We start from the raw sequence: 25689 nt of genomic DNA on the forward strand, positions 1-25689 counted from the left end.
TTGTCCTTGTTGCATAGTAAGATACAAATGAATCCCAGCAATTGTTATATCTTGCCAAGGTACACCTAACACAGGAATGGCAGTGAAAAGTTGATGTAATTTGAACTGCTGGAACACACTCACTAGATAGCTACTCACTTTAAAATAGGCTGTTGTGCTAAAACACTTTTGTACTGCATGGAACACATGATCAAATAAGGCAGGAGTGGTGAACCTGTGGCCATCCAGATGTTGTCTCACTCCAACTCCCATCAGGGACAGTGGAATCTGGAGCCCAGCAACACCTGGAGGCTGACCTCTGAGAGAAAGCTTCTTTTGCATCTTTTATGTGGTTCAAACAAACAAATGAATTGAACCATTGCTGCATTTATAATTTCTGGTCATGTAATAAGGATTTTTAGAATTCCCATTCTACTGTAGATTTTAGATAAGCCTTTAGCACTTTTGCAGATAAAGGGCAGAGTTCCTAGGGACATTGATGAAATTTGCACAATTCTTCCCTCACAACAAGTGTACTCCAAAAAAGGCATTCCAAGTTGAAAGGTGTGGGGTTGTTTTTCAGGTACACCCCAGCTGGGCACTTCATCCACAACCCAGAAAACTGCACAACTGACTTCAAGGAGCCCTTAGGGCTTTATACATCTCAAGCTCTCTCCCCTGCCCAACAAAATTAGGCAGGGTCAATCGCTGAGGTGTTTGTAATATGGTGGTTTGTAATGTGGGTCAAAAGTACAGACCTTTCAATGTGTGCTATGTAGGCTTCAGGAATGAGCCCTGTAAGTTTTCCCACATTTGGTGCAACTCCTACCATACTGTTACTACTAATCACCTTGTGGCTTTGAAAAGGCTTCCCAGAATAGGCATGGCACTGGGGCTTCCAGGGGGAAAAGGGTGTGATGGAATACAAAACACTCATTTATGCAGGCCTTTGAAAATGGAATTAGGGAGTTTAACTGTCTCAATTAGGTTGTCACAGTATTACTTTCAACATCAGCAGCAACCTTGGGTTGCTATCTGCCGTTTTTGGATCTGTAAAACAGTTCCGATCTGTTTCTAGGTTGCTGTTGACCTGTTATGATTAACAGAGGCTGCTGCCAAAACAGCAATCCTGCATCAAGTCTCCCCCTATTTAATGTGCAGCAAAACATGCCCATCCCCTGATGTCATTAAGTTACACATTTCTTCATTCCATCTCACATTATGGGCCTACAATGGCAGTGGATGCCCAACACAGAGATGCCGGATGAACCCAGAAACATAGCAAGCTGCCTTATGCTGAGTCCGACCATCTATCCACCTGGCTCAACAATGTTGACATTGACTGGCAGCAGCTCTCTGGGCTCTTGACAGTGGGCATTTGCAGCCCTTACAGGAGATACTGGGGATTGAACCTGGGACTTATTGTAGGCAGAACCACGGCTCTACAATAAAAGAGGGGGAAATGCAAAAACTAGAGATGGTGCTGCTGTTTTAGTGCAACGACCAGTCCTTCCATAAGTCACATACCTTGAGTTGCACCTATGCCTTTGAAGAGCATGGGACAGCTTTCTAAACTATCACAGGGATCAAAAGATTGCATGAATTCACTTCTGACTTACCAAATTGCCACTTCCAAGGTCCCTTACCCTCCCCATATTTCTTCTTTCTTTTATTGCCACTCACTTGATATGAAGGCAGTGAAGTGTACTGGGTCATCAGGCCTTGCATCTGACTGCCCATATTTCCTCGCTGGTTGCTGAGGAGGCTCTGGCTCTGAGACTGCTGCACACCCATCATGCTTTGCATCTGGCCACCCATGTTGCTGCGCTGGTTGCTGAGGAGGCTCTGGCCCTGTGATTGTTGCATTCCTATCATACCTTGGTACGTCTGCTGCTGGCTGGACATGATTGGCTGTAAACCTGCATCGGAGCAAGAGGCTGAAGGTTAATACTTTATACCAGTGGGATCTGCCTGTCTCCTCCAGCATTACTGGTCACTAAAGCATGCTCAATCCTCATTGGCCTGTTTTTTGTTTTTTAAGGAGGGGAGCTGTCCCCTCGGTTTCCCCCCTAAATATTTTTCCTACTTCTTCAAACTTGGCAATTGCCTCCTCCTTTGCATCTCAGTGGTCTCACTTTGGTTAAACAGCCTTCATATTTAAGCACTTTAGGTGGCCAACAGTATATATGACTGGTGTCCCAGGAGGACCCCTTCATTACCCTTCATATGCATCTCTTGTGTATGCGCATGCATGCAGGTGGTGCTGTGGTCCAAACCACCAAGCCTCTTGAGCTTGCCGATCAGAAGGTCGGCAGTTCAAATCCACGCGACGGGGTGAGTCCCCGTTGCTCTATCCCAGCTTCTGCCCACCTATCAGTTTGAAAGTATACCAGTGCAAGTAGATCAATAGGTACTGCTGTGGCGGTAAGGTAAACAATGTTTCCATATGCTCTGGCACTTGTCATGGTCCTCCGTGTGCCAGTAGCAGTTTAGTCATGCTGGCCACGTGGCCTGGAAATCTGTCTGTGACAAACCCCATAGTCGCATTTGACCGGACCTAACCATCCAGGGGTCATTTACTTCTACATTATTATTATTATTATTATTATTATTATTATTATTATTATACCCTTCATTCGAAGATCACAGACGTATGTCATTCACATCTTCATTGTAGACCAGAGATTCAAATCTTAGAAATCTTTAAATGAACGCTTCGTGACAATCAACTCAAGCGTTAGTTGATTAATTCACCAAAGTTTACAGCCCTTCTGTGCACATATGTTTTAGATCAATTATCAGACCCAAACAATCAAATGTATGTAAAACTGAAGGACAGTAATAGCCTCAACTACCTATAACCCAAGGGGACATAGGCCTTACAGCTAGCTACATTCACTCTTGCAAAGATTTTTAATATGCAATGACCTGAGCTCTATAAATAGGCTAACTCCCCCTTGGCTCCAAGAAAGGGCAAGCTGGCTTGGATCTCCCTCACAGCACTAGAGCACTGATCTCCCGCCGCTGCCGCCCCCACTTGTTCCTTCTTGGATGCTGCACGTGCCGCCCCCTTACCAGGTTGCTGCGACTGCTGAGGCAGCTGTTGGCTGCGCTGGGGGCTGTAGGCCACCGGGTGAGAGAGAGGTCGGTATTGCTGGCTAGAGTTTGGGTACTGCCCGGGTGGGTAGTAAGAAACCTGAATCTGTCAGGAGGGGGGAAAAGCAGTCAGTAAATAAGACAAAGGACATAACTGTAGCAGAGCTCTGGGCTTCTGACTGACAAGCCGCTCAAGAGGACACCAGTTGCAGCAAAAGGTTAGCCTCAAGGGGACATCAGCAGGAGACACACGGTCACAAGCACGTGAAGTTCAGACAGACACACAGGAGTAGCCACAAGGAACCAAGGATCCTTGGAGAACCCTCAAAAGAGAAAGCATACAAGCATTTCCAGAATGACAGCCTCTTGCTACACCCCTCAAAACAACAGCAGCAACAACAGCAACAAAAAACCAACCCTCTCACACTTTCTGGGCTTTTCTAACTCAACTGAATACACAGATAGGGAAAAGAAAAACATGGCTTTGACCAACAGAACAAGCATTCTCTGGAAATTCAATTATTTCATAGTTAGGCAGCATCCAACTTCCATCTTTCATAGTTGGGTAACACCTGTGCAGCTTTGTAGGTGGAGATGGAGTGGATTGAGTAGGTTCTGCAAGAGCACCACAGGCAATATTTGCAAATGAGGCTGAAAACTCTCCCCAATATTCTGTCCATTTGCATTTCTTACAGCAGAAAGTATTGATCTGATGTTTCCTATTCTAATCCTATTTTCCTCTTCTGATCTTTCCTATTCTAATTAATTCTGGAGGGTTCTGGAGGCTTCTCTGTGTAAAAGAAACAAGCAGAAGGTTCATGATGTTTGGGTTATTACTTCAGAGAAGCTGAGTACAGCTGACTTAAACTGGTTCTGTTATCTCTTCCGTCAAGGTCATGCTGACTATAATAATAGGCCAGAAGGAGCCTGGGTTTCACTTTCTCTTTCTATCTCTCTTCCTTCTGCTGTGGTATTCTGTATATACAGTGGTACCTCTAGATGCGAATGGGATCCGTTCCGGAGCCCCGTTCACATATAGAAGCAAATGTAACTAGCGACGGCAAGTCTGCGCGCGCACGCGTCGCTTTTTGGCGCTTCTGCGCATGCGCGTGGCGTCATTTTGAGCGTCTGCACATGTGCAAGCGGCGAAACCCAGAAGTAACACGCTCCGTTACTTCTGGGTTGCAGCGGAGCACAACTCGAACAAGCTCATCTCGAAGCACATTCAACCCGAGGTACGACTGTAGTGTTAAGGTTTAGTCTTATTATAACTTATTGTAAGTCTGCTGCAATTGGATTTCTTATGGACAGTGCCAATCCTGAATGTATTGGATTTGTGACCATTTTTCTCATTTGCCTTCAGTAGCAATAAAGCTCTGCTGGATGAAATATAATCGCCTCTGGTCTATTTTTTGGGAATCCTGCAACGTGTTTAAGTTTTTACTCTGCTAACTATACACTGGAGTTCTGCTCTGGATCATTATTGAGTAGAATTCCATGACATATACCCCCCAAAGCCTAAGCTAGCTAAATTGACCCAATGCTTAGATACCCTTAATGCTCTGCCCAGCTCCGGTCTACTTGAAATGGTTTTCTGTACCCCTTTTAGTAACTTCTCATCATCATCATTTGATGTTCACTAAGAATCTCTAAGAAGGGGACGACAGAGGATGAGATGGTTGGATGGTGTTCTTGAAGCTACCAGCATGAGTTTGATCAAACTGCGGGAGGCAGTGGAGGACAGAAGTGCCTGGCGTGCTCTGGTCCAGGGGGTCACGAAGAGTCGGACACGACTAAACGACTAAACAACAACAACAAGAATCTCTTTCACACTTGCACACACTGTCACTTACTTGCTGCGGGGGCTGCATATAGCTCTGGGGCTGCAGAACCTGCTGGGCTGGGGCTGTGTGTCCTGAGGCAGAGTAGGTGGAGGCTGTGATTGGCTGCCCAGGAGAAGCCATGATGAATCCCGTCTGCTGAGGATGCTGAGACATGATTGGCGGCTGGAACATGGATGAGGACGGATCTGGTGCTTCTGTGGAACCCTGGCGGCTAAGGCTGATCTGCCCAAAATGGTTGCTGAGCTCATCAGCCTGTAGCCAGAGGACAAGAGAAGGAAAAACTGAGTAACTGTGACCTCAAGTTGTTCGCATCAGCAGGTACATGGAACCACAACAGCCCTCCCTCTCCTGAATGAAAAAAGGATCAAGCAATCAGCACTTTGCCCAGGAAAAGTGTTCTTAGACAGTGTGAATATCAAGAAAAACAACAATGAAAGTGACCATTTGACTTAAAGGCAGATCCTTCCTACCACTTTAGTGCCTCGATGCTTTGTCCCTTCACGATATAGGCCAATGCAGGTGACGTAACATTCTGGATAGGTCACTCTACATAGGCAAGTCCCCTTCTCTTTGACTTCTCATACTCGGACACAATCAAGAACTGCAACCTAACATCTTGTGTAAAATAAACAGGCCAAAATTTGCCTAATTCCTGTATCAGTGGGAATGGAGAAGGGGGCTAAGGCAGGGCTAGATTAACCAAAGATGCCAACAAGTAATTTCCCTATACTAAGGTTGCCATATCTCTGGGTTTTCCTGGGCACGTCCTCTTTTTCAGCATTATAATCTCCATCCAGGAGATCTTCGTTTCTCTCTCTCTCTCTCTCTCTCTCTCTCTCTCTCTCTCTCTCTCTCTCTGTGTGTGTGTGTGTGTGAGAGAGAGAGAGAGAGAGAGAGCGAGCGAGAGAGAGTTTCCCTTCTCTCCTTTCTTGGTGGGACTCCCGCCAACCTTTGCCCACCTGGCTGCTCCCCATAGTGGAAGGGAAGGAGGGTGCCGCAGCTCCAGGGGAGAAAGGTGGCAAGTCAGGTGCCGCTAGGGGACTTTCGGCTGCAGGAGATGGGCAAGGGGCGGCTGAAGTGGACCCAGAAGTGGTTGCATCCATTGAAGCAATGAGATCACACCACACGGGTTGGTGGTAGGGGGAAGGTGAGGAAGAGGAGGGGGTGGTGAGAGGCTGGACAAATCTGCAGGATGGCACGCAAGCTGGGAGGCACGTTCTGGGCACTGGGCCAGGCAAGAGCGCAGTGCAGCGAAGTTGCCCGGCTCAGGATACATTTGGACTGCCAGCTGCTGTGCCAGAGACGTGGGGTCTGGCGAGCAACTCAGAGCTCCCTCTCTGTCGTCCTGCTGCTGCTGCTCAGATGGGACCCAGTGGGGAAGAAAGGTGCGTGTGGGACCCCCAGCGGGAAGGGAGGGTTCTTTGTTTTTATTTTTGGGTGGGTGAGTGCAGAGGAGACCGAAAATGGCAGTGCCCACAGGGGAGGCCTAAGCCAACAAGGGCCTCCCGTTGAGGACGCTACCCTAGCCCTCAGGAATGGCTCTGACCTCCAGACGTAGCAATAATCATCTTCATCCTTATTTTTAAAAATAAATTTTAATTTTAAAAAATCCTCCCACCTTTTTTTGGTTTGTTTAGTCATTTTTCTTTTCTCCCTTTTCTGTGGGGGAGGGAAGAAAATCCCTTTCTTCTTTTAACTATATCTTCCCTTCTATTTCTACTCTACTTTCACTGACATCTCTTAATGATCCCCCCATTTTTATTTTTAACTTTCGTTTTGATTTTTTATCAACATCATTAAACATTTCAATACACCTTTTTACCCTACTTATTACTATGCTACCATGATGCAGGAATCAGCTGCCAATGGCAATTTCCACCTCAAATACATGTAGGCACGTAGGCTTGCCACATGACTGTATATATGCAATGGATGTGCAATTTCCTCCATGTTATTGCTATTGGAATGGAAACAAGCATTATGTGAAACAAACATACTATTATGCAATAAACCCTAAACAAGTTGTAGTATGGCGCCTCTGTTATAAGATCATCAAGCAATGTGGTGCCCTCCAGATGTTGCTTGAATGCAACGTCCACAATCCCTGACCACTGGGCCACTGATGGGGTGTTGCAAACTAATGTCATCTGGGGGGGCCAAAGGCTCCCCATTCCTGATCTAGAATATCTCCACTGCTAGACACAGCATGACTCTTCCACTCCACAAACAAAATAATCATATTGACCATCTTGTGACAGAACTAGGTTCTCTATCTTGCCACAGTTGGCTCATGACACTTTGCTACGGTAAAATACAGATGGCATCCCTCTTGCTGCCCACACCCATCCATTAGCTAACAGGGTATTAGGTGGCATGGTCTGTCCCAGCTTCTGCTAACCTAGCAGTTCGAAATCATACCAGTTCAAGTAGATAAATAGGTACCGCTGTGGTGGGAAGGTAAATGGTGTTTCCATGTGCTCTTACACTTGTCACGGTCCTCCGTGTGCCAGTAGCGGTTTATTCATTCTGGCCACATGATGCTGAAAGCTGTCTGTGGACAAACGCCAGCTCCCTTGGCCTGCATGATGAGCACCGCACCCCATAGTTGCCTTTGACTGGACTTAACTGTCCAGGGGTCCTTTACCTTTTTACCTTTCAAATAACTAACACAGTCTGGTTCTCTCAGTTTTAAGGCCTGTGTTTTAACTTGGGGATTATGGTGAATTTAAGTTTCCTTGCATATTTATTTTGATTTTGATTTCAGGGTTTGTTTTTGATTTCTATATGAATTGTTTTTATATATCTTTCATGTGAGCTGCCCAGAAAACTTTTGAGTTATGGGGCAGCATACGAATGTTAATTTAAAATTCTCCTGTGCAAATTGGGTTGAAATGACCAGGAGTTGTGGAAGCGCTCTTCTGCAGCTCTTGTTCATTTCAACGAGGCTCAATATGTCAGTGTACTGTGACCAGATCTCCTTCCTGCTGTCCTCAATGGTACCTGAAGTCTGCCTGCCTCTCATAGGAAACTGACTGAACTTTAGCAGAGGTGCATAACTGTTAAACGTCCCTTATTTGGCGGGAAACTCCCTTATCCCAGTGTCGTGTCCCGCTGCTGTCCCGGATTGATGATGTCCCTTAAATTTCCCAGGTTTCAAAGGACGCAGCTCCTCTCCCTCCCTCCCTGCCGGCCAGGGAGGAGGGAGGCGCCAACTGTGTTACTTGGCTGCCCTGCCCGCCCCCCTCCGGCTCCTCTCACCAGCCTCGGCCCCCGGGAGCCCCTCTCCACCGGCACTGGCGGGAGCATTGGGCCCTTCCGCCGCCATCCTCCTCGCGGCCACCGAACTGAGCATCTCTGCCTGGGGCCTCCCCTCTGCCCATAGCCACCACCTCTCCCGCTAGGCCGTACTGCGGCTGCGCTGCCAAAGAACCCAGATGAGATGGGCAGCCTATGAATTGCTGAGGAGCCTTGAGAGGAGAGCGAGGACAACCATAGAGAAAGCAGTTCAGAGAGAGGAGGAGGAGGCGGAGGCGTGGGCAGGTGTTCCAAGGGCTAACCATAGAGGGGGAAAGCGGAGGAAGGACCACAAGCGCTTCTCCCATAGATTTGTAGTGGTAGACTAGCATAGATGGTCTGATCTGCGGGTTTACTTTGGGCGCTATTCCCCCCCCCTTCCTCCCGCCCCGCCTGATGGAACTGAGAGCTGCAGATGGAGCACGAGAGAAAAGATACAGAACTGCAGCAGCATCTTCGTAGCTTGGACTTCGTTTTGCGCAAAAAGTGGTTGCTGCTTGTAGTTATTTAATTGCAGTGCTTCATCAGCTGATGTCTTGAGCAGCAACCTCTGGAAACGAAGGGCTAAAAACCGGCGCTGCTCTCCCAAATTATCTGGTCCCTTTAACTTCGTATTTCAGCTGGCTGCCTAAAATCCCTTATTTTGGCTGCTGGTCCCTTATTTTCGAGGCTTCTGGTCCCTTATTTTCAAATCTGTAAGTTGACAGCTATGCAGAGGTACATAGAACATAAACCTACCAACCCTTCATTATGTACTTTAAATGCTGAATATTTAAATGGTTAACTCAAGATCAAGAGGCAGAACTGCTGGAGCATCAGTTCCCCAAAGGCAGTCCAAATCATCAATGTGCTGTGGGAAAGAAATAGGAGGAAACAAGGTACACCATAGAAAGACACCTCAAGCGCCACACAATCTGGATAGCAGACTTCTCTTCTTCCACCTCAACTACCACTCTACTGATTGCAGGCTAATCTGGAAATCTTGCCAAACTCATTTCCCCTACATAATATTCATGCATGCAGGGAAAGTAAGATAGGATGCAGCCTAAGACTCACAGAGCTCAACACTGCTTGCATCAGCTAAATCAGAGGTTTTCAAGCTTTTTGAGTCTACGGCTCCCAACTACATTCTTGCTGTGGGGCTCAGGAGCCCAGTTATGTCACCCCTTGCCTGCAGAGCTGGCAGCCTCTCACCCTTTTCGAGCATCCTCCCTTGTGGAGTGTTCCCTCAGTCTCCTCTCTTCTCCCCTCTCCTTGGGAGTCCTTTGGGCAGCTGCTGATGCTGCCCATGGTCTCTGAGCTGCCCCCCCAACCCCAAAGAGAGGTGTCTCCTCACACTGCCCCACAGGAGCCTGGGACCTGTCTGACCATTCCCAACAGCAAGGACTGGCGGACTGGCTGGCTGGGCTCCCTCGCCCACTTGCTAGCTTACTCCAAGGTCGCCTCAGCTCCTGGCAACCAGCACACCCTGGCCAGCCACAGAGGCACCATTGGCCAGTCAGGGCTGCAACAAACCGCTGTGCAAGACTTTGGGAGGCAGAGACCTGAGAGGGCATCAGAGGAGGGAGGGAAGGAAAGAGGGACAGAGGCCAGTGCTGCCAGCGGCACCCCTGACCATCATTCAAGGCACCCCAGGGAGCCACGGCACACGGATTGAAAACCACTGACCCAAATGTTCTAACCCCACATTTGCCAACTGCCTTATCAGTCAGATTTGATGACCTGTATGCAGGAATATCATCAGAAAAAGCACTGTGCAAATTGAGGAATCATTTAGCAGTGGGCAAAACCAAGTTTATCCAACTGTAACACATTACAGCCATGCCCTCTGGTGGCTGTTACGGCCACATCTCATACAAAACCAGAAAAATGTCCTTTGGTACACATGCCTTGTTAGTTCAATGTGTTTCACATTCAGCTGGTCTCTCACAAAAGTAATTTGGGTGGCAAAAATTAATTAGTGAACACTTTCATGCAACTGCATTCCAGACAAGTGGAACAGGCCTGCTGACTGAGGAAGACACTTCATTTTCCCATCCACAATAATATTGCTCTTTGAGCAATAGGAAACTGTAACAGGAGCTTTCTTTTAGGAAAGACATTTGGAGCCATATAAAAACTGAGCAACAATTGTGCATTTGTTGCATTATAAATAAAAAGCCACGAACACACTTGAGAGATGGAAATTCTGTCCTGTTGAATCAGAGCCCATCATCATCCTATGTAGTAGTATTTGTGTGTGTGTGTGTGTTTGTGCGTGTGTGTGTTTGTGTGTGACGTTTTTATTATGTACCCAAAGCGAACAAGCAGCTAACAAAATCAGCACTGGAATGCAGCACATTCTTTATTATGCCAAAGAGAGAGAGAAAGAGAGATAGCGAGAAAGAGAAAGAAAGAGAGAGAGAGAGAGAGAGAGAGAGAGAGAGAGAGAGAGAAAGAAAGAAAGAAAGAAAGAAAGAAAGAAAGAAAGAAAGAAAGAAAGAAAATCTAAGAAGTTGGGTTTTTAATACCATATTGTACTGCTGGGGTGGAGAGACTGGCAGGAGGACTTGGGGGCAGGAGCTTGGAGAGTACTGAACAGGCTGCGGAGAGGGCTGCAGAGCTGGGACTGGCTAAGAGTAGAAAAGGAAAGGAAAGGAAGAAACAGGCATAAGGAAGCAGGGGGTGGGGGGAGAGGAAAGGAGAGGGCAAGGGCAGAGGGAGAAAAGGCAGAACAAGGTTAGTCATTATACATACAGACATAAGAGGTCTGAAAAGATACCACCAGCTACTGAGCTGGCTTTCCATCTGCTTTAGAGAAAAAGAAAAACCAAGAAATAGAAGCTCTGGAAGACTTCAGCCAAGGGGGAAAGGCACTAGGAATAGCAAGATGCCGAATACCAATTTCTGAGAACTCTGACATCAACATGCATTCCAATTCAGGTGCCTAGTGGCCCTTGCAGCCTTAAAAGAAACCTGCCCTGCAACTGGCAGGGCTGTAAAGATTAGGAAACAGGACTCTGCTTTTAGCTGCCTCCTAAGTTTTACAAATCCTGCCAACCTAGCAGTTCGAAAGCACATCAAAGTGCAAATAGATAAATAGGTACCACTCCAGTGGGAAGGTAAACGGCGTTTCCGTGCACTGCTCTGATTCGCCAGAAGCGGCTTAGTCATGCTGGCCACATGACCCGGAAGCTGTACGCCGGCTCCCTCGGCCTATAGAGCAAGATGAGCGTGCAACCCCAGAGTCGGTCACGACTGGACCTAATGGTCAGGGGTCCCTTTACCCTTTACCTTTAAGTTTTACAAAAATAGCATATGATTTAAAAAAGATGAAAATCTTTGTCCTGATCACATAAATAATGTAAAGTAAGTATTTTATTCTTCTAGGTGGCAAATTCTGGAAAATACACAATTCATCAAGGTGGAGCACACTGGACATATTTGCACATCATGGTAAACCACAATTTAGAGTGACATAAATGAGCCTTGTGCACATAGTCTCCACATGCCCTATTCTCCTCCTGAACAGCTGGAAGGAGTATGGACCACTTTTGCTTAACAACAGTTTGTTGTTTCGCCTGAAGTGACAGATTGTGCATAATATAGGTAGCCATGTTGGTCTGATGCAGAGACCAACTAAGTTTGTTCTTGGTATAAGCTATCGTTTGCATGCACACTTCTTCAGATAACTGTGGTTAATTAAATTTTGTTTAGAGCAAAAAAAAAACTGAACCCATGCTACACTGGAGGAGACAGGAGTGAGCCCAAGGCCTGAATAGGCTTGTTCACATCATACAAAACGATGGATACTGTGACATGCAAACATAGCCATTCACTGGTCTTAAACCAAAATAAGCCAATTTATCTAAATTGCTAGTTTCGGTTTTCCAGTAATCAGAAAGCAAAGGGGAAAATAGTAACACTAAGCTCTGAGGATGCTTCCAGAAGCAAGGGAGGACAAATGGAAATGAGGGACTCCTAAGGAGATGTCTGCCAGCTATGAGATCTCCAAGGAGGACATAATGTAGCCCCTGTCCCTTGTAGTGGCAAGGAATGTGACCCTGCCCCTTAACAACAACATAATGGTGTTTAAAAACTACATGATCTTAGTTTCCTCTCCTAGTTAGAAATGTGAAGACCTACAAGTCAGAAAAGGGGGGAAATCCCCCTTCAGACATTGATTCTGATTATTGTCAAGTATATATTATTTACGGGGATGCAGCAGGACATAAAATCAAACCAACAAATAAGGATGTCTAATTTGACAGTTGCTAGGTATGAGGATGAAATAATATCAACTGCCTCAACAACTTTGTAAAATATAGCAGAATATCTTCATTTATCACTACCCCTTATGTTATGGAGGTGTTATTTTTCTGAGCTTTCCCTGTGAATTGCTTGTTTCTTCTTTTTCTGCATAACAATGCTGAGGTCTACATACTGTTTCTTGGCCCAGATGATTCTATTTTAAATAGGTCTACTCAAAAGTAAGTTACAATAAATTCAGCCTTACTCCCAAGTAGGAGTGCACAGACTGTAGCCAAAGCAGCAGAAAAAATCCCCCATACAAAATTTCTCATCTCTTCATGGCCCTGCTAAGGTGAGTCTAACCAACAATTCTTCTGCTTCAAATTACTATCCTTCCTGTAAAATTACTAAATAAAACTATACCTTATGCTCCGTTTGAGCTAAATTAAAAGGTCATGTCACGCAGCAACAGAAAAGAACGATCTGCAAATATTTCAATCCTGCTGCTCTCTGTGGCGACTGAAGGAACTGAGTAGGAAGATGGCCACATTCCCTAAGGACTGAGCAGTTTGGTGCAAACCTACCGCTAAGGAGGACAGCCAGAGCCTGGTGTGTCTGTCTCAAATTGTTCTGCTGAGGCAGGGGCAGACCTGTTGTGGGACATGCAGAACTGCAAAGCCCCCACAAACACACATTCCAGGCTTTCCAGATGCAAATCACCTTAACACGCATCTGTGAGCATTTTGTTAGGATGAACCTCTGTCCAGTTTTCTTTGGTTTCTTCCAAAGATGAGAGGCAAGTACCAGACGTTTTAGGGCATCTCCCCACAAGACACTCTTTGTTTTTGATTTAAAAAATAATAATTTTAATTAAAGATTTTCTTGGTTTACAAAAGTACGCTCATTGTCTCTTTTTCCAGGTCGTAGAGTCTTTTCTACAGATCAGTTACATTTGATGTGAGACATTAGTGTTGTATACAATATAAGGCTGGGGAAGAACTGAGGGGGGAGACACTCTTTGTGGTTGGGAATAACACATCAGCTGCTTCAAATCATTATATCTCAATGGAGTAAGCCAATATATGAATTGACATTTTGCCTAAGTGTGTAGCCCCTTTGCTGCTTCACAGCACACTTGAAAGCAATACGGATGTCTTCACTTAACCAGTGTCCTGCCTCATCTGAACTGGAAAACGATGGTAACCAGCTTTGGAACAAGCCAGGATTCCAAGGCAAGTTCAAATTATAATTTAGGCTTTGTTTTGAAGCTAGGAACATTGTAGCCCAAATAAATATGGCTGATTAGATCCCTTCAAGCCGAAGACACCCTGAGCTGATTCTCACTGATCACCTTGCCCCTTTTCACAGCAGGAAAAGGCCAACAATGTCAGCCCAAAGCAAGAGGTCAGGACAGAGCTTGCCCCTGCTGTATGATGTAACCTTCACACCTAGGCATGTGTGCGTGCATGCACACACATAACGGTTTAAGAAATTCCTAATTTCTAATTAGGAATGTGTCCTAATGATATAATTCTATTCCACACATTGTGCCTGGTGTTCTTCTTCTTCTTCTTTTTTCAAGTATTCAAGCATTCTGAAAAAGACTAACTTTCCTTGGAATGAGGAATCTGTAGTGATTGCAAAATTACACATAAATATGGGCAATGGCTGGTGAGATCCAGGAAACCAGAGTAAATTCTAGTGCATGGGGTGGAGGACAGCAAGGATTCATTATCCCTCCCTTTCCCTTCCTCATTGCTAGCAGAACCAGCTTGAATTATTCATCTTGTTATGTACTGAAGTTCTCACCCTGGGCCAGCAGGGGGATACTGTAGATAGTTATGCAAATAAGGGATCGAAAGTGATTGGATTCAGTGATTGGATAGTTTTAGAAAGTTGTTACAATTATGTGTACTGGAGCTCTATATAAGCAGGCTGACTGAACCCTTCAGTTCAGTTCAGTTCTGGCCTCTGAATAAACAAGAGCTGTTTGAAGAATCGCTGTGTCGTCTGATATGTTCACCCACAACTTAACATGTCTATTTCACTGTTCTTAGAGCAGAATTCAGGGTCTTTTTTTCTTTGCAAGTGCAGAATATAAGCAGTTCTGCCTTACAGTCACCCTTTTAGCAGTTGATGCTACTGCATCCCTGCAATGCCACATTAGGACCTATGCCAGTGGTGGGGAGCAGGTGGTTCTCCAAGTCTGATCAGCCCCAGCCAGCAGGACCAATTGTCAGATATGGTTGGAGCTGCAGTCCAACACATATATCAAGGGCTACAGTTTCCCCATTCCTGATTTAGGCCTACTGAAGCAATGTCACCCCAAACTGCATGTTGTGGGAAGCCAGGTTTTGCTACCATGACAGAATCAGTTTGATGGGACTGGATGGGAAGGGAGAGATAAAGAAGAACAGTTTGTGTAGATAATTAAAACAACAACAACAACCCTTTTCTTGCAGCAGTAAGAATGCTAAGGCACATTCTTCTGTTTCTGCTTCCTGGCTAAGGAACCACAAGAAAACATTCCCTAGAACCTGGTGACATTGAACAGTGACTCACCTGTGATATGATGTGATTACTCATCGACGGCTGTTGCTGGGGTGTGGGTGGAAGTGGTTGCTGTTGCTGCTGTTGTTGCTGAGCAGCGCATGGCAAGAGTCCTTGGCCAGGCTGAGCAGAGGAGACTTGGCTGCAGGCTTCTGGGGTACTTAGTGACAGACCTTCACAAGGAAACAAAATGCACACAACAGATGTTAACAAAAAATGTGCATTACTTCTGAAAGGAGAGGTGTGAGGGTTCAAGCCTGGCTAGAAGAAACACCGTAAGGACGGAAAATCCTTGATGTATACAAAAATGACTCCGCACATGGTCAGGGGCACCTTTGTCATTGGCCTGGCTAGGCATTTCTACAACAGATTCAGTACAGAGCCATGGCTCAGTTGAAGCCTTGGTGCACAACACCCTACTTCTCTTAGCCTATTTCACTTTGGTGCACTGGTGTCTGGGTTCCGCTGTTCTTGTGAGCTGCTCTGTGCATTTCTGTTATGAATAAATGCATATAAAATTCCAAGGTAACCAGATTTTCATAAGTTAATATGCTAGGCAAATGGAGCCTGAACTTCCCTGCACTTACAGGCAGACTTTCAAAATATATCCACCTTCTCTGTAGCAGCTGGACAATCATCACAGCTGCATCTGAGCAATTTCGGGCATTAGCTGGTGTTTACTCCCACAGACCCTCTGTGAGGTAAAGGATTTACTTCCATGGAGAGACCTGGTCTGAACAAAGACATTGGATTCTTATCTAATTATACATGACAAAGCCATTTTTCACCTTCTCACCCCTTGCTTTTTCCTGTAAGACCTATTGCAGTCGTTAAGAGTCGTCAACAGGCTCATCACAGCTATCTGCCAATCACCCATTCCCACCACCCCTCTGAGTAATACCCCTCCCCACCTTCTCACTATATAGAAGGATCTGGCAACTTCTGTTTCAGTGTATCTGAAGAAGTGTGCATGCACACGAAAGCTCATACCAAGAACTAACTTAGTTGGTCTTTAAGGTGCTACTGGAAGGAATTTTTTTTTGTTTTGACTATGGCAGACCAACACGGCTACCTATCTATAACTGGTTAATTGCTCTGCTTTGTGGCAAACTTGGAAAGGGTAGCTGCATTAAGTGTCAATCTGTACACGCTTTAGCTCCTGGAGAATGCCAAGAACAGTTGATGCAATTGCCATCTGGTTCAGGTCCTCAATAAAGACCTCACTTCTGGGTTTTGTCTCAGGAAGTTGTTATATAGCTAGAAGCTAATTCACATAATAGATTGGGGAAATGTATCCATGTTTTCCTACATGGATACAAATTGCAGGGCATCATGGCTAGCTGGGGATTCATTGTGGCAGGTATGCTCAATACATGTCTGTTCTGTATTCTGCACATGTACATTGTTTTGTACAATAGAGATATTCTAAAACCATTATGTCTGAAGCAGCCTTAGCCTTCCCATATACATCCCAAGTAGAATCACAAAAGTAGAGTTGGAAGGGACCTCGAGAGTCCAGCCCCCTGCAATGCAGGAATCTCAACCAAAGCATCCCTGGCAGGTGGCCATCCAACTTTTGCTTAAAAACTTCCAAGGAAGGAGAGTCCACAGCTTCCCGAAGGAGACTGTTCCATTTTCAAACAGCTCTTACTGTCAGGAAATCCTCCCTGATGGTTAGTCAGAATCTCCTTTCTTATAACTTGAAGCCATTTGTGTGAGTCCTACCTTCTGGAGAAGGAGAAAACAAGCTTGCTCCACCTTCCATGTGGCAGCCCTTCAGATATTTGAGGATGGGTATCATATTTTCTCTCCTCTATTTGGATTTCCCACCAAGAAAGACAAACCAATGCTCTTACTTATGAGCAATCTTACGGCAACATACTGCATGTTTTATTCATCTGCTCCTGCTCTTTGTAAATATGTACTGCAGGTGTGCAGGGGAGGGGAAAGTGCAAGAGTAATGACAAGAAACAATAAAATAAAAATGAAGTGACCTGAAAATGGCACTATTCAGATGCGACTTGATTCCCCCCCCCCCCCTGTCTGCTTCTCTCCCAAGGCCAGACACCTAGCGCTTTGACCTCAGGAGATATCCTTTGTAGTCATCATCATCACCATCATCATTTTATCTGTATGCTGCCTTTCCGTAGTTGAAGCCATGCTCAAGGCAGCTTACAATATGAAAAGATTTACATAAGCAATAAATAAAACACATCAAAAAGTACACAAGAAAACTTAAACAAATTCCTCATAAACCATAAGATATAAATATACAAAAAAATCCTATCAATAACAGCAACAACAAAAACCAACAAAACCACCTAAACAATACCCCTGAATAACCAGATCTTTGTCCAGTTTCACTTATACCAAAACACTCTGTCATAGCAAAGGAGGGGGAAGAATTGTGGCCGTGAGCAAGCAACAATGGATAGAGGCAGGAGAAATAAAGACGGGCATTTCAGTGCCTGTCCCTGAAGTTCAACTGGAAGATACTTGTAAACAGGGTGAGTAAATGGATGGTTGGCTATGAATCATTCCCAACAGCGAGAGAGGAGACACAACGCTGCTGTGTTCCACACCCACCCCTTTATTGATATTATTCCAATTTCTGAGCTAAAGAAGAATAATTAGTACATCTGTAAAGCCATCATCCACCCTCTGTGCAGAGGAAGATGACTTGCTGCGAAGTAACAGAAGGGAGCCTGGAGACTGCAATTCCTTCCATGCCGACATGACTGGGAAAATAGAACAATATGTTTTTCATATAATTAAGATGTATAAGCAGAGAGCTGTATTTTTTGGCTAACTGCAAGGTGATCAATTCAGCATCCTAAGAATTTCTGCCTGCTTTCTCCCTCTCCTTTAGTCATTGGATTATACAGCTAATAAAAAATAATAATCCGTATTATCTGATGACATCTCAGAAGTCAGAGAGATGGAGTAACATTTACAGTTGCTGGGGAAGTGGGGCTGCAGTGTCCATGGCAGGGGGAAGGGAGGCTGGAGTGGAAAAGGCTCAGGGCCTTCCCTCTTTTTATTCCCTGGACAAAACTCACACACAAAATTAAAGTGATTTGGAAACTCAGATCTTGACAACTTAACAAATTAACTTAGGAAATTATCCTCCCAGCACAGAATTCTGAGGGAATGGGGTGGGGTGGGTTAAAGTACTCACATGTTATATGGAATGGTGGGAAAACAAAAGTAGAACCAAGTGAAGAGTTTGGGAGGGAATAAATTCCACCAATCGAAAAAAACAACAACACTTGGATAATGTCAGTGGTGCAATACAGGAAGTTCAATACAACACAGTTCAACTGATGGTACATTCAGATCTGGGCATGAATGAGAATTCAATAGTGCTATGTTTAGCCACTCCTGTCAAGCCTTAAATCAGCTGATATTTTTCATGAATGACACAAAAACTTTGAAGTTAAATACAGTGGTGCCTCGCAAGACGAAATTAATTCGTTCCGCGAGTTTTGTCGTCTTGCGATTTTTTCGTCTTGCGAAGCACTGTGTCGGGAAAGTTTCGGAAAAGCTTCAAAAATCACCAAAGTCTTCAAAAACCTCAAAAAAGGCTACCACACCGCGTTCTATGAGTTGCTCCTTGAAGTCAAGTCGCAACTGTATTAACGTTGTTAAGAAAAAGGAAACAAACTTGCAAGACGTTTCCGTCTTGCGAAGCAAGCCCATAGGGAAAATCGTCTTGCGAAGCAGCTCAAAAAACAAAAAACCCTTTCGTCTAGCGAGTTTTTTGTCTTGCGAGGCATTCGTCTTGCGAGGTACCACTGTACAATGTTTTGGACAGACAACTCTCACCATTTTGTGGCATTTTCTCTTGGGAATTATAGGATCAAAACTACCTAAACAGTACCGAAATTTATGTATGCAGCTACAGCTGCAGGAATGTTATTTGCCCCCAAATGGAAAGAAGTAGAAGTCCTGACAAGAGAAGAATCGCTACAGAAAGGATTATGCAGAAATGACGAAACTTACCAGACGAATAAGAAATCAGGACAACAAACTTTTTATAAGGGAATGGAAATGGTTTACTGATTATTTACAAACAAACTATAAACAGATTAAAACATTGGCAGGATTATTGTTATAACTTGCAGCTTCAAAAACATATATGAGAAGAGATGAATAAAAGAAAAAGTCAAGATAATTTGGAATATGCAGGGAATGATGAAAATAAATTTAAGGGACAACAGAAAGAGGAGGAAGGAAGTTGAAGTTTGAAATGTTAGAATTATTGAACTATTGTTGAAATGTAAATAAATGAAAATTATAAATAAAATTATATATATAAAAAAGAGAATTCAAGAGTGCTATGTTTAGCCATGTCTGTCAAGCCTTCAATCAGCTAATACGTTTCATGAATGACATAAAAACTTAGAAGGGAAATACAACACTTTGGACGGGAAACTCTCACCATTTTGTTGCATTTTTTCAAGACAGAAAAGTCATGAAACTCAATTTTCCAGAAAACCCAGTTGTTAGCCCCTAGGAAGAGTGAAACCAGTTTATATCATTGATTCATCTAGCTCTGCTTTATCTGTAATGAGTGGAAATAGTTCTCCAGGGCTTCAGACAGGAATCTCTCCTAGGTCTACTCTGACTTGTTGGGGATTGAACCTGGGACCTTCTGCATGCAAAGGTGATGGAAACCTTCTACTACAGTTTTCTTCTTGTTCTTGTGTTGCCTCCTCTTGACCACTATCCATCAAAACACCAGTCTTCAATATAAATGGTAAATCTTACTCTTTCATTTCCAGTAGATGCACTCCATCTCCCTTTGCTTAGTTTTCCCCATTATGATGGTGTGGAAATGCTAGTTTCAAAATCACTCCCCCCCCCCCCAATTTATAGTATTAAGGGACTAACAGCTCATTTCGTCAATAATTTTCTTTTCCAAAGTCCACATAACTGTTCATTTCTCTTGATTTATTGGCCTGTGAGCTGCCTCAAGATGGGAACAATCTATAGTTATTATTGAATTGTGCACTAACTAAAAGAACAGGGGAACCTCAGAATTGAGGGTGCAGACTGAATTCCTCACCAATCCAGGAGAATTATGCAGGGCCACAGTTACTAATACAGCCTTGGCCGTCTTTCTTGTTGAGTGCAACTGCCACTGATAGAAAAAGAACCAGGACTATTCACATGAGTTGCTTATGGAAAGCATAGCTCCTTGACAGACTCATCCAAAACACATGTGTCCAGTTAGCACTCACCAGCACTGAGGAGACTTGTAGTACGGCTCAATGTCATCACTTGAGAGGTACTACAATAGCACTCTCTAAAGCTACTGCCTTTCTGCGCACGCACACACGCACACCCTGTGACTGTCACATAGAAAGCAGCTGTGTAAAAAAGGAGTCTACACTGTGACCTGTTTTCAAATGTGAGAATTGTTCTATGTAGAAAAGCATCACTGCGAGGAAATATTGTGCAACTCATCTGCATATCAACATGTGTGCATCTGTCTCATTGAGTGTACAGAATTTGAAAATCCATTAGTTACAGCGTCCCAATACTGATGAATGGCAAAGGAGAGATATACTTGCCATAGTGACAACCTAACCTGACTTGTAGGTGTGCCCACCCCCCACCCCCCCGCACAGAAGTGCTTTCCCTAAAACAAACTGGTTGCAGTGCCATCAAGCCTTGAACGGGGGTACCAGACCTCCCAAATCTCAAAGGCAACAGAAGTCTCCTTGATAGAAAGTGTCTATTTACAGAGGTGACCTAGACATCCTAGACAAGATCAAGCAATTGGTGGGGCATCACAGAGCATCGCTGCTTCTTACTGAGAGAGGGAGGGGGCAAGGAGCGGACAGTGACAGGAGCATCAGATTAGCTCTGCTGCCACACTTGCACCACACTAACCTCCCAGCACATTGATCCTTCACTAAGGGGCAGCAATGTTCAGCAATGGAAAGCCAGGCAAACAATGCTGCCCTCCCTGTGGCACCCTGCTGACTGCTGCTGGGGTGCACATTCATTCTACACTCCATTAAAATCAAAGGGCTTTTCCTCTTTCTCATTTTTGTGGATTGGCTTTGCAGCCAATATATAAAACAGAACGGTTTATGGGCAATTCAAGAACTCAGGGTGAAGAGGGATAGAGGCCGCAACAGCAGTGCCAACTCTTTAGAGACAGAAAACTGCTGCTTTGACTGTCACTTTGGTTAAGAGAGAATGCAGCATAGAAATCAATAAAATGAAATTTTAAAAGCACATGTGGGGAACTATGAGGAAATTACTACTAGCAACAAACTTAGATGGGATGGTGATGAATGGCTGGAAGGGGAAAGCAAATGGTCTTGAAGCTTTGAATTTTATCATTCTGGCCCATATCAAAATTATTACATTTCTCTGTCTTCTTAAGTTCTGAAAATAGGAAAGAATGCAAGAGGCAGGGTCAATAAGGTGCAATTATCATTTAATTAAAACTCCAAAGTGTTTTGGCTGCCTTCATAAAAAGGAGACTCATTTCTGCAGTTAGTTAGATAAAAAATACATCATTATGCAGAGGAACAATCAAGTTAGGAAACATGAGAACTAAAACTAGAATTGCACTTCATTGGCCTTGCCTTTGCAACTTTGTCTATAGGACCTTTTTACATATTGCTTTTCACCAAAGCCACAAAGCGGCTTACAAAACAAAGCATACAACATTAAAACCATAAATTAACTTTTGAGTCTGTCAGCATGTGGCATTAGTTCTTCCTCCCATATATATTGCTGACAGACTCAAAAGTTAATTTATGGTCAATCCCTGGGATGGTGGCTAGAAGGGAGGAATCATGAAACAATCATAGATGGATCACAAGCAATTTGTTGTCAAATCCAGGTGTAATTCTAACCTGGTTGAAATCAATGTTTTTGTCACTGAGCCCAATGACATGAAGATGACTGAACTCACTAGGTAGGATTAGCGTGCACCCAGGGCTTAGAAATCTGCAGAGTCATCTGGGTTTATTTCTGGAATGGGACAATCTTCGCTACCAATTTGTTTCCTCTTGTTTCCTCCCCAGTTTTCACTGCTAGCACATTTGCTACCCCACTCCAAGCTGACCACATACCTCACTGAGCTCTATCCTCCTCTCTCGCAGGATGTTTTTCAGGTCTTCTGTCTATATAGTTGCAGAGTAGCACAGGTGCAGCAAAGAATGAACTGGAGGCCCCTGTCCATCTCTCCACTGACAACAAGAAAGCAACCTCCAGTTCTTCATTGGGCGACAACTAGTTTTAATCCTGGATTGCCCAAAATGGACTTGCCACAAGGTTTTCTCTCATGCTAACTGAATGGGGGCAGTAAAGAGGGAAGTGATACCTGGCCTGATAGTCCTGCTGGCACTGCTTCCTTTGCCGATGCCACCGATGCTGTCTCCTCGTGTCAAAATGGAAATGCCGCTAAAGCTGCTAGCTTTGGTGACAGGAGGACGTAGATTGCGGGTAGAGCCATCTGAGTCTGTGCTGCTCCAAGGCCTGGGCTCAAGTGACTTCAGATCGCTCTCGGTGCTGCTCTGGCGGCTGCCCGAGGCCCGGCTGAGCCCATCCCGGTTACCCCTGCAGCAGAGATTACAGCGGTTAACGCCACTGAGAGCTAGAAAGGTACAGCATGTCTGGACATTCAAGGCATCAATGTGTTGTTTGTGTTAGAAGAACAGACAAGACAAGCACGAGTAGCTACACTGAGAAGGACCAGCTCAGCGAATACCACCCATCACATGAATTAGCATGGAGGCTGGTGAGTTTTACAGGCAGCTCCTGGCAATGTGGGCTGCCACGTGTGTAGAATGGTCTGTATCGTAGCTGCTCAAGGCCTACCCAGAAACAGAGATCTAAAAGGCACATTGACCTCCTAAGATACAGATCAGGCAGGGGAAAGAATCTGAATGGTCTTGGTATCTCTTTCTGATCAGACAGCAGATGAACTGCATCTCTCAAACAGCAGGCCTGGACCAGATTAACCATTAAGCAAGCAGCCTAAGGCCCCAGCAAATGTGGGATCTTCCCTTCCGAGATACATTTATTTGGAAGTTCCCCAATGTAGCACACCTATCCTGCTCCTGGCACACATCATTTTCAAAAATGCCTCAAAACAGAACATGAGACCTGTCTCTCATTATGAGACAAGGAGAAAATAGAAGCCACTGTGAATCCAGTAGAAAGAAGAAAACATCAATGGCTGGCTGTCTGGCATGAGAAGATAAAGGAAATTGTAGAACATTTCAGAAGAACAGGATAGATAATAGAGAAGGAAGCTACTTCATTGCAGAGTTACAGAGAAGTGTATGTAAGCAGAGTAGAAAGGGATGCCTGTGGTCAGAGATGTCTATTCCTCTGAGAATACAGCTCAACCAAAAGGACCCCCATGCTAAGCACTTCAAAAATAAATGATGTATTTGGCTTTGAGGCTACATTTGTTTATTCTGTGACTAAATTTATATCCCTCCCTTCCTTCCTGAAAAGATGGCATGGGCAGCTAACAACATTAAATCAACAAACAAACAAACAAATATTTGAACATCTATGATATTTGGATGTCCGTACTCCCTTCCAAAGGACTGCACAAATAAAAATGCCTTTAAATTCTGCCTGAACATGGCCAGGAAAGGGGACTGCCTAATCTCCCCAGGAGGGAGTCCCAGAGACGAGGTGCTGCCATGGAGAAAGCCCTGTCTTTGCCAGCCACAACAGTAGTGATGTGAAGAGGGCCCCTTCTCTCTCTAATTTTAAACTGTGTGTTGAGGCAGGGACATGTGGAGGGAGGTGATTCTTAAAGCGTTGGCTCCCTAGTAATTTTGTGCTTTGTATATGAACACCAACATGTTAAATTGATCCTAGAAGCGCACCAGCAGCCAGCACAGTGCTCTCAGGTTTGGAGTGTTGAGCTCTCCTCCAGGCACAATCATGTGCTCTAACTTGGCCATATTTGTTTTGCACCACCTCCGTTCTAGCCATTTACCTGTCCTTTTCATAGCCCAGAGCTCTGCAGAAAATCAAGGGGCTTTCCAGCTCCCATGGACCTAAAGAGGACACAATCATGTTGATGGCTCTCTACATCTCACCATGCCACAAGCAGAGCAAGGGCCTCAACAACAGCAGCAGCAATGCCAGCTGGAAAATTCCCCGGACCATTCAAGAATATTTCATATTCCATAGGTCTCCAGGGGCAGACCATGCTCAAATCTCCCCCACCCCTGCAGGAAACCAGTCGCTTAAACTTCACAAGAGAGTGATCTATCCATAACAAGGTGATAAGACACCATCTGATCACCACTGAATCACTCCCAACCCATTCCGTAACCAAAACAACAACAACAATGAGACTAAATATATGGCCCACGCTCTGTGTTGGACTACTGATGACTTGAGACAACCCTTTGATTGTCATGACAGCCATGGAGTCCTAAACTGATTTCCAATAGGACAGCTTCCATATGGACACTGAAGTCCTTCATGACCAGCATATTAGGGTTCTACAAAACCACACCAGAATCTGCATCTGCCAGTTCAGGGAGGCTACTGGGCCGCAGGATGGATGATACACCAGCAGCATCCCTATTCTCTATTTTTGGCTAAGTATCAGTCTGCATCTGTATGAGAACTATTTTAATTCTTTTAACATGTGAAATAGTTTTAAATATTGGTAATGGTTTTTATATATGGAAACAGTTCTTTTTTCCTCAGGGTGTACTCAAGGGTACGCAGTACTGCCCCCCCCCCCCCCGTTGTTGCTAAAAAGTGTAGCACTTACGGGAACAACTTCATGGTGAGTGGCGGCACCTATTTTTCTAGAAAAAAAGAACTGTATGGAATGGAACTGTTTTTAAACTTTTCTTGTTTTGTGGTTGTGATTGTTTTATAATTGTAATATTTCATTACTGTTACACACCTGGGACCTTATGGTAAAGGTCAGCTAAAAAATCTAATAATGTAAATGAATATCAGGTACGCCTGTATCTGTCTCCCAGCTTGACTGGCTTCCTGCTAACACAGATGGAATCGTGGTTAACTACTGTGACACTCCTCTAGACACATACACACAGTTTTGCCCAGTGCTGTATTGAGTACTTGGGCAGAAGGGCTCAGTCAGATCAGGAAATGTTGAATGAACAAGTTAACAGGAAGCTTAGTTTATTTGCACTCTTAACATGATTCCTATAATGAGTTAGTTAGATAGAAAGTTAGTTCAGGCACAGAGACCTGTCCTACATCTTCCACTGTGAAGACAGGTGCAAGAATTCATTCAGTTCCTTTAGCACTCTCTGACTCCCTTGTTGTCCAAAGATCCAACCACCTCCCTGGCCAAGTTCCCACTTCTAATTGCATTTGTTGTCATTTAGTGATTTGCTCCCCAAATTCTTTTTTTGCATTCTGTACTGTCGGCTTGCATTTCTCAGTTATTTTCTTGTTTTGGTCTCCTCATTTGGACAAGACTTTCATTTTCTAAAGTCTTCTTCCTTGATGCTGCTTGTTAAGCATGCCAGAATCCTCCAGACCCTAGTGGTACTTTTCCTAAATTGGGATATACATTCTAGCTGAATTTCTATTATTGCTGCTTTGAACAATTTTATTATGTTTTTAGATATGTTGTAAGCCACCCACAGCAGCTCGGGAAACCCAGCCAGAGGGGTGGGGTATAATGATGATTAATAAATTATTATTATTATTA

The 25689-nt window shown here is 44.4% G+C and overlaps 1 protein-coding gene across 9 annotated transcripts in view; it reads right to left on the bottom strand.

Moving 5' to 3' along the window:
• Positions 1 to 25689, bottom strand: part of R3HDM2 (R3H domain containing 2) — a 134807-nt gene that overhangs the window by 11794 nt on the left and 97324 nt on the right. For 5 of the 9 annotated variants that reach the window (XM_028721289.2, XM_028721286.2, XM_028721285.2 and 2 more), the window contains 6 exons: positions 22342 to 22577; positions 15006 to 15166; positions 10724 to 10825; positions 4929 to 5171; positions 3055 to 3181; positions 1663 to 1898 (listed from right to left, as the gene is read on the bottom strand). In XM_028721289.2, coding sequence (XP_028577122.2) covers positions 1663 to 1898; positions 3055 to 3181; positions 4929 to 5171; positions 10724 to 10825; positions 15006 to 15166; positions 22342 to 22577 — 1105 coding nt within the window. The remainder of the gene's footprint in view (positions 1 to 1662; positions 1899 to 3054; positions 3182 to 4928; positions 5172 to 10723; positions 10826 to 15005; positions 15167 to 22341; positions 22578 to 25689) is intronic. The other 4 variants (XM_028721291.2, XM_028721288.2, XM_028721290.2 and 1 more) reach the window with 1 other exon arrangement.

Source organism: Podarcis muralis, chromosome 2 (genome assembly GCF_964188315.1).
Source record: "Podarcis muralis chromosome 2, rPodMur119.hap1.1, whole genome shotgun sequence".
In the NCBI taxonomy this organism is placed as follows: domain Eukaryota; kingdom Metazoa; phylum Chordata; class Lepidosauria; order Squamata; family Lacertidae; genus Podarcis; species Podarcis muralis.